Here is a 10,101-nt window from a genome sequence, read left to right on the forward strand (position 1 = left end):
GTGTTGTCTTTCTCCCAGTTAATGTGTTACGGTATGCCTCCTTGCGACATGTCTCATGGACATGATTCACCTAACATGGATGTCGCAAGTGTGAATCAAAACTATGCACATGGAGTTAAGGAGGCGCGCACAGAAATATTGTCAGCCTTATTTCGTGGCCACGTGGACTCACAATAAAGGATGCATTTGTACAATTGCTATGTTTCCGGAGGCGCATGTGTTTAGTCCTTACTTGTCAGTTTACAAGACCAAGGTACAGTGAAATACGATCGAAACATAGGAGATACAATTGCGGGGACAAAAGAGGTACCACGAACCACATGGTGGGATTGAATAAGATCCTGTACTCACCATAGGGATTGTGCAAGGAACTTATAGTTCCAAAAGAATATATACATGTGAAGGAAAGGTTGCCTATTAAGATTATGGCAGCTGTGGAAGATCAAAGATTCGATGGCATTTTGTGGCATTGTTCACTGGACTGAACAACAGGTTGACTAGTTTGTAGAATGTGATCACCCACTCATTGTTTTATAAGTTCATTGATCCAAATTGCATTCTACGCATAGGTCCTTGTATCCGCTGTCTAACCCGTGGGGAGCGTTGTCAACGAGTTGAGTTTTACAGTCCCTAAGTCTCTCAGGTGTATTGCAGGTCATTTGTCTCAATGCCCACCTTTGTTTGCCACTCACTGTCCTAACGGCAATCTGTCCTACAGTTGTGCTTTGGTAGTACTCCATAACAGATTAACAGTCTTGACAGCACGTCAAACCACTGCTGCCCATTGCACAGTTTTTTGTGGTAAACACATCTTGAGGTCTTCGCTCAAGACAGTTTCCGAACTTCGTACTTGGCGTACATTGTTTGGTCACTAACTGCTGACATCTTTTGTTTGTTACATCAAGTATCAGAGGTGCAACCTTAAGTGGGGTATTTATTGGCTTGTGTAATGCATTGGTTGGAAGCTGCTACCCTACTTCCTCACGGTAACTGGTATTGAGAATCCACTAGTACTGCTTCAGGGTTTGTCACAATATACACCAAGGGGACATGTCTCTAGGACAATCGTCATCTAAGGGTGATGTCGGAAGTGTGAATGAGGATGGAGACAATGGTGGAATCGTGGTATTCATGTCGGCCCTATTATATGACCCGTTGTATTCACGTCATCATCAAGGTCGTCCTGTATTGGAAGCCGCGGGAGCTGGATACAAGAATGGAGATTAGGAGACAGTCCCACAAATCATAAGGCAAGGTACAGACAGGACTGGGTACTTGCTGAGTGATTCTGTGTGGGATTTATATTTAGAAGAGATATTACTCTATGTGAGAGTAAGGTTATCTGGCACATGGTAAGAGGTCTTTCACTTGGGTGAACAGACTGATTCTCATGGACTAGATGTAGAACAATCTTTCTCTCATTGTTTTAGAAAGTCATTGATCCAAATATTGCAATAGCATAGGTACTCATATCCGCTGTCTAACCCGTGGGGAGTGTCGTAAGCGAGTTGAGTTTTACAGTCCCTAGGCTCGCTTAGGTGTATTGCAGGTCGTTCGTAATAACGCCCAATCTGTGTTTACCAAGTATTGTCGACACTGCGTTTTCCTGTTTTTCGTACGTACATTGGTTGTACTACGTAACAGGGTTTGTCAATAAGTTTTCTTGGCCTCCCTACCTCCTCGGAATCACTGGTGTCGAGAACCCCTTGGAGTCTTCAGGGTTTGTCGACAAATTGTTTCGTGACTACGGGTTACTCTGGTTGAGTGAGGTAGAAATACCAGTAGGCTCAAGGACTTGAACCCTGATTCCGGTTGGGACGGACTTACCACCCGGCGTAAAGTAGTACAGGGGGGCTAATCAAACCCTCATCAGTCCCCAAGGACACTGCCTACGGAGGTAGAAGTGAGTGTACCAGTGCTAGCTTCGTTCACTGGTGTAGGGTCATTTAACGAAGTCCGCTATAACAAAACAGCGAAGGACCCGAACCCATAATTAGATATTTTCTTTTGAGAACCCCAAGAAACCCTTTTATTGATTCGGCTATCCAGCCCACCATGGTACCGGCCAGTCGAAGACCGGTCTCGCAATGTTGGAGGACAACAGCGGATTGTTACCTTGGATGATTATATCATTCCTCTTCATGTTTGACAAGGCCTCCCGTATATGGATATGCGTCAGCCTACCGATAGCAAGTCCGAATCTCTTCCGCATGTTGTGTTGACTTCCAATATTGACTGGGACCCTTCTATTCTAAACAATGAAGTTGACATGGTGAACGACTGGTACAATGCAATGCAAGATCTTCCGGGCTGTCAGGATTTTATCCATTTTGAGTCTTGGATGTGACTGAGTGATTGTTGACAGATGGGCAGAACATTTGTCATGGGTGGTGTTGACAGATGGACAGACTATTTGTGATGATGTCACTACTTGTGGTGATGTCACTTGTGATGATGTGGTGTCAACTGTGATGATGCATGAAGTGAATGATATGAATTTAGGATAATGAGGGCCTCCTGTGAGGTTCTCAGATTACAGATTACTAGAAATTAACTTTTTGATTGTGATCTCAACCCTTTGTTGATTTATTCAACAAGCTGCAGCCAAGGGATCTGATCAATCCCTATCTCAGCTTGTCACGGGCAATGCCTATGTTGAACCACAATTTGACAACACAGGCCAATACCTCCACCGCCATATTGCGTACTACAATCTCGATCGCAAGCACGCTATTGATTACATCATCCAGTGCCGTAAGCACAATGTCAAACGCAATGAACGGGATTATGAAGCATTACGTCCCTGCTTGGGATGGGTATCCGGTGACACTGTCCGAAACCATCATGGCTACTACACAGTACACTCGCGAAGTCTACAATGCACCGCTACGAAAGCACTTCAAATTGCGATTCCCGGCTCTAAATGTGCATTGGCGAAACAAGGCTGTTGCAACGGATACTATCTGGTCAGACACACCTGCTGTTGACAACAGAGTCAAGTTTGCACAACTGTTTGTGGGGAGACATTCCTTAGTCACCAATATTTATCCCATGAAAACAGACAAGGAGTTTGTCAATGCCCTTGAAGACAATATTTGCCATTGTGGAGCTATGGATAAACTTCTGAGTAATCGAGCCCAAGTCAAAATCAGTAAGAAGGTTGCTGATATTACACAAGCCTACAACATTGACCAATGGCAAAGTGAACCTCATCATCAACATCAAAATTCTGCCAAACGCCGTATTGCTACTATTGAAGCTAATACCAATAATGTTCTTAACAAAACCGGTGCTCCTGATTCCACTTGGCTCTTGTGCATTGCCTACATTTGCCATGTCTTCAACCATTTGTCCCATGAATCCTTGCATGATTGTACACCGCTCGAAATTCTTCTTGGTAGCACCCCTGATATCAGCGTACTTCTCCAGTTTCATTTTTGGGAACCGGTGTACTACCGTATCAAAGATGCATCTTTCCCTTCAAATGGTACCGAAAAGAACGGTCGCTTTGTTGGCATTGCTGAATCTGTTGGGGATGCTCTCACTTACAAAATCCTCACAGACAACACCGACAAGATCTTATACCGCTCTAGTGTGCATTCCGCATCAAAAGCAGGAGAAACCAACCTATGCCTTATGCCACAGGATGGGGAGAGTAATTTTAAGCCTATCAACTTTGTCAAGTTGCGTAGAACTGAAAACAAAATTTACTATGCCTTAAAGGATCTACCCGGTTTCACCCCTGAGGACCTTATTGGACGCACGTTCCTAACCGATACTCAGGATGATGGGGAGCGTTTTCGTGCACATATCACAAGAAAAATCCTAGATCCCAACAAGCCCTCCGATGTGCGTTTTTTAGTCGAAATCTAGAAAAACCCCACGTCAAGCGTCTGTCATATGTACGTTAGACTAAGACTGGTCTGCTCAGGCAGATAATGGTATAATTTGTGTTTTGCTCTGTTTCGTAACTACACTAGTGATCTTGTGCTATTCTAGTGCGATTCTAGTCGGTTATCGTTGCAGTTTTCTAGTTTATCAGACCCAAAGTCGTTCTGTATCCCTGTGGGATCAAAGGTATAAGTTTGTTGTGATTGTCTGAGTGTTTGTGAGTGTTTTGACGAAAGCTCCGAGGCCGAATGTGCCTGGGGAGGCAAGCATAATACCTGGCTCTTCATGTTGTTGTCGAGTCGCCGACGCCTGCAGAGGCCTAGAACATACTGACGGTATCTCGTAATGGTCCACGTGGTAGTCGTGTCGATCGGATACTGGGTTTCTCGTCTGCAATAGCGGCTTGAAACAAGGCACTCCCCATGGTTGGCCGCTTCCATGGAGCTTCTTCTACCGAAGCTTTACTCAACGCTCTAGCCCGAGCGGCATCCTAAGCTTGGATGTTAAGTAGGATCTGTTTTCGAACATCCACTTACCAATTGTTAATATCGGACCTCGTACCAAGTGGTATTTGCTGCTCCTCCACTCTTGCTATCAAATGTGTATATATATACCACAATGGGTATTTTAATTTTTGACCCGGCAATCAGGCCGGCTATCACTATTTAAGCGTATGCGAACCAAATATTTGCAAAACTTGTAACCAGTGATCAAAGGAAACTATTGTTGTTCCCGTTATGCCAAGCCGACCTCGCTAACACATGCTCAACTCGAAACTCTTTTCGAAGTTCCTTCCCGTCCTCAGGAAGAAAGTGAAAAGTTCACCATGGCCGCAGCTCTCGCTCAAGTCCGTAACGCCCTCCAGGCGATTGGTATTGTCGACGCGTCTCATCGCGACGCCATTACCGAATCTATTACTTCCGTTGAGGACTTCGTGTTCTTGACGGACAAGTTCATCAAGGATATGTGCAACACCCTCCGTCGTCCCGGGGGGACCGTTCCAAATCCCAACGCCGCTCAGCCAGGCGCCCCAGCGGTGATTCCCCGCTCCGGTGACGCCATTTCTCCAACGGCTGAAGAGCGTTTGATCTTGCTCGGATATTATATCCGTCACCTTAAGCGTACCTCTCGTCCGATCCCAGGCCAGTTCGTTGCGGCTCGAGTCCTCTCCATGGCGGAGATTAAACGCCGTGAGGAGGAAGACAAGACTCTGTCGAAGGATGCTACGGCTCCTTCCATGATCAATGACCTCAAGAAGATCCGCGAAGCCTTCGAGAATATCGAAGATTATCTCTCCAAGGTCCGTGGAACTACTGGCGTTCCTTTGCGCCATGTGATCCGCGACGATGATGAAGTCCCGGACGATCCGGACAACACGTACCCAAGTGTTCTCGATGAAATGATTGCCCGTTGCCCGCATGATGGCGAAGATTTTGCCGCTGATAACAATCAAGTTTGGTCCGTAATCCGGGCTTGTACCCATGGGGGTCCTGCCTGGAGCTGGGTTTCTGCTCACGCTTGTTCTCGTAACGGTCGTGCAGCTTGGTTGGCCCTCCGTTCTCATTACCTTGGGCCGACTAACCAATCGAAGATCATGAACAAGGCCGAGGGAGACCTCGAAAACAAGTTTTATAGCGGTGAGCGCCGAAACTTTTCTTTCGAGCGTTTTGCCGAGATTCATCAGCAAGCCCACACCGATCTCGACGAGTTCGGTGAGCCATTGACCGAAGCTGCCAAGGTCCGCAAGTTTTTGAAGCGCATTAAAGCCCCATCTCTTGAATCGGCTATTGCTACCGTTCGTGCTACTACAGCGTTGAAAAATGATTTTGAAGCTACTGTCAATTATTTGAGTGAATTTATTGACGAACAGAACCAGGCCCAGGTTCGTAACATTTCTTCTGCCTCTACAGGCCACAGTGGTCGCGGTAACAGCCGAGGTGGTCGCGGTGGAAGAGGTGGCCGCGGTGGTCGCGGCGGTCATCACAGTCGAGGCGGTCGTGGTAGAGGAAAAGGTAAACCGTTTAACAACGGCTCGACAAGCGGTATGACCGACCGCTACTACTCTTTCGAGGAGTATGAGTCCATGAATGCGGAACAGCGTCGCCATGTGCACACTTTGCGCCAAAATGGTAATGGTGACCGTCGTCATAGAAAACTGCAACGGTAACGGGCTAAAATGTGTCTATGGGACCAAAGGATTGTAGATACGATAAAAGACGTAAAACAAAGACTTATGAGCATAAACCCAAGATAAAGGGATAATGAACCCCGATATGCTTGCCGTAGGGTTTTTCTAGTCCCCTCACATTGAGACCATGAACATAACCTTGGCGAAATGTGTCCCCTCAAAACCACAATGGGAAAAATAGGGAACCAAATAAAAATAAAACTTCGACACTGCATGCAATGACAAATATAATGCAAATGCAATTTGTCCCAACATTGAACCTGTTGAGAACGGGAAAGTCGGCAAACCCTTCTTGTGACTTGAATCACCATAAAACACTTCGTATGATAGCTTGTCTCACTGGACCTGTTTGAACCTTCGTAACTATATCCGCTAGATTTGATTCTGATGGTTCATATGCAATCTTGATCACTTTCATGGCAACATTCTCTCGTACGAAATGATACGCTATCGCGTTACTTTTCTTCTTCAACACTGATTCTGGTGCCGTAGTATTGTATACAACCGACATATTGTCACAAAGAACTTTAGCCGGACCATCAATAGGAATACCCATCATACGTAACTTGTATTGTAGACCTTGTATCATCTCAGTAGCAATCTTTAATGCAACAAACTCACTACCAAAAGTAGACGTTTCAACTGAATTCTGACGCTTCGAGAACCACATAATCGGAGAACGATTGATATAAATCAAAACACCTGTTCGAGAACGACGAGTAACACGGTCTCCCGCATGGTCAGCGTCAACAAAAGCTATAATCTCCACCACCTTACCACGTGGTTCTGGAGCATTTGGTGGGATAGGCTCTTTAACATCACCGTAAAAATCTGTCCAATCCGCATCATCGTTAAAGCTGTTGTCAATCACCGGATAAGAATCATCAAATACCAATCAAGACTTGTGGTGTGACTTCAAATATCCGAAAATATGAAAAACTGCAGCTAGATGTCCTTCACGCGGCATCGCGAGAAAAGATGAGAGCATAGACACCTCACACATTATATCAATGCGACCAATTTCAACTGCCCATCTCAACACTCCTATCTGTGACTGGAAATAGTCATCCAACACAGGGGAAACATCGAGCTCCGGTCGATAATTTGACGACATAGGTGACGAAATCTTTGTAGATAAACGTTTTCCAACTTCATCCAAATCCTTTTCAACATTTGCAACTGCTTGTTTCACATAATTCGTGGAACTCATCGACCATCGCTGTTTCGATGGATTATCGGGTAGCGTAAAACATCCAAGATTTGCTCCCAAATATACCTCAGGCGTCTTAATTGATTCAGGCTTGAGTTTGAAATGCATACCGATCGAATCCAAGATCTTCTTCGGATCTGTACTGATACATAGGAAATCATCGGTATAAATAAGCACATACTCATAGTAATTCGTACCATCGTGTTTCTGAGCTGGTCTAAGCCAAACATCTGGATCTGCAAGACAAGAGATAAAATGCAACTCCTCCATTGTCGCAGCTAAGTGAGCACGCCATGCTGCCCCACTCGACTTTAGACCATATAACGCACGAACAATAAGTGCATAACGACCTTCCATTGACTTTCCGAACTCTGGACCACATGTTGTATATACCTTTTCGCGAACTGGAGCATTCAGATATGCATTCTGCGCATTGGCACCAAGTATATCCAATGAATTCAAAGATGCGATGAGTAAAGCAATTCGAACACTATCGCGCGAAACAACACTGGCATATGTAATCGAACTCGGCGATCTGTAAGATGTCCCCCGGCAACGAATCTGGCTTTGCGAGTAAAATCCATTTTGATATCAAATATCATGTGACATGGTATCCATGTATGAGCAACTGGTTTAGGAGCATCCTGCTCGAGAATTTTAAATGCTGGCATAACATTTGTCATTTCCTTCTTGATCGCATCCGACCACAATGAAGTGTTAGTATCTCGGTCAATCTCGAGAGCTTGCTTTACCGATTTTGGCATACAAATACCAAACTTGTGAGTCCGTTTAAGGTATCTCGTCTTTACCGCGGAAATAATACGATCACGTTTCTGCAATACGTCTGGTGCCCACCAAGCAAAAGCTGGCTCATGAAGCAGTTTGTTAGCAACGGCATATTTGGCGACTTCAATTGGATTCGATTCCTTCAGATCTTTAAGAGGAAACCAAGTTGTAGATCCGTCCTTCCATTGCAATAACAACACCCAGCCTTTAGTGGTTCGTCTTATGCGTTTCACACCATGCTTGTCTGTATAGTACATATTGTCAGGTGCGACTGCCGATCCATCCATCTTGTGATCAATGATCTCATCTACTATTCGAAACCGGCGTCCTTCATCATCCACCTGCGAATATAAGTGTTCCGCAATAACATTAGCAGCAAATTCCTGTACATTACCGTCTGGGAACTGGACTTCCATAACTCTCGTATCCAAAACAGGATTGGGATGTGATTTCCCTACCAAGTTACCATCGCGATCCTTTTTACGCGCAATGACTGTTCCAGTGGTAGCAATGTCCTTGTATGGTAACACAACTTGAGCATCAAGGTATTCATCAAAAGCTTCGTGATCTAACTTGTCTGCTTGTGGCATTGACGGCTCGTTCCCTGTCGAATCATCTGAATAAGTGCAAAATACATTAACCTCTTCAGGAAACACAGGGGCAATGGCATCATCACAGTTATTATAGCTCAAAGTTGCATCAAATGAGGACTTGTCTAATTGCACCTCCCTGGAATTAAGATCAGCTGTAGAAAGTGGCGAGTAAGAAGTTTGAGATACCACTTGACCACTTCGAACAAGTATACGCGCACACATAACATCACCAATGTCATGCGCAGGACCAAGCCAGCGACCTAGATTCCGTTTGTCTACCGGAAAGTCGACTGGGTCCAAATACCATATCCAATCATACCAAGCGAATTCACATAAGTGACTGATATCCGTCGTATCACCTGACACTGCCATGTTCGGAACATCGTTGTTCAATGCATAAATGTTATGGGCAATTGACGATCGAATCATACTTTGCAACTCCAGGCAAAAATCCCATAAATATAACGGTGCAGATGACTTTTTCATAGCCATGTTAGTCATGCGTTTCAATGCTCTGATTGCAGTCTCGGCTCAATTTAACCACGGTGAATAAGGTTCAATCTGTCTAGCATGAGATCCTGCCGCACGAACCTTCCGTCTGAATTCACCCTGCACCAATTCTTTCGCGCCATCCGAAATAATTTCGGCTGGAACACCTTCTCGGTGAAACAACAAATCCAATGTCTCATGGGCATTACCTTTTGACTTCATAGCATAAGCACGTGTCCAATCAAGATTGTTGACATAAATCTGGGCACAGGTGTTTCCGCTCAAAGACATTACACAAGAAAACATTGTATCCGTATACACACTTGTACGGAGATGTCGGTATCTGAGCTGACTGGTAGTTGGCTTGACTCTCTGTGTTAAAGACCGACTGGCAATATCCTTGACTCCTCTCTGAGTCGTAGCCAATAAAGTTCGTTTCGCTGCAGATAAACCGATATTCCAACGTCTGGCTAACTCTTCCGGAGTAACTCTGTACCTGTAATTCGACGACTGAGCAACACTCACCAGACATGTCTTCTCAAGTGCTTCGACAAAATGCTGTTCATTGAGTGACACTGAAATACTAGACAACACAACTGATACTGTACTTTCGTGTGACAAAATCATTTGTATGTTTGCATGACCGGATTGTCTCGTTACCAAAATACCTTTGCTATCGGTATACTTCTCCTCCTGACGAGTAAAATCCGTCGAATATGGATCCCAAATGGGATTGTCATACGTAAGAGTCAATTTGTGAAAATTTCGAAACTCCTCCGGAGACGGCTTTCGCACTGGCAAATACGAAATCACACCATCTAATTGCAGATGCAATTTAAGATTCTCGTTCGGAAAATAAATCAAATGTGATAAATCCGTGGGATTTTCAAGTAAAAATCTTGGACTATCATAGACCTGCACATCGTTTAACCGGAGCTGATTCG

At 44.8% G+C, this 10,101-nt stretch overlaps 1 protein-coding gene across 1 annotated transcript; it reads left to right on the forward strand.

The window, feature by feature from the left end:
• Positions 1 to 2,763: 2,763 nt before the first annotated feature.
• On the forward strand, positions 2,764 to 3,746 carry PHATRDRAFT_bd1121 (predicted protein; the record flags this gene model as incomplete). The annotated part of the gene is made up of 2 exons (XM_002176094.1): positions 2,764 to 3,655; positions 3,724 to 3,746. 2 exons carry the CDS (start codon positions 2,764 to 2,766, stop codon positions 3,744 to 3,746), a joined length of 915 nt encoding a protein of 304 aa, XP_002176130.1.
• Between the last annotated feature and the right edge of the window lie 6,355 nt (positions 3,747 to 10,101).

This window comes from Phaeodactylum tricornutum, genomic scaffold (assembly GCF_000150955.2).
Source record: "Phaeodactylum tricornutum CCAP 1055/1 PHATR_bd_1x2 genomic scaffold, whole genome shotgun sequence".
NCBI classification, from domain to species: Eukaryota; Bacillariophyta; class Bacillariophyceae; order Surirellales; family Neidiaceae; genus Phaeodactylum; species Phaeodactylum tricornutum.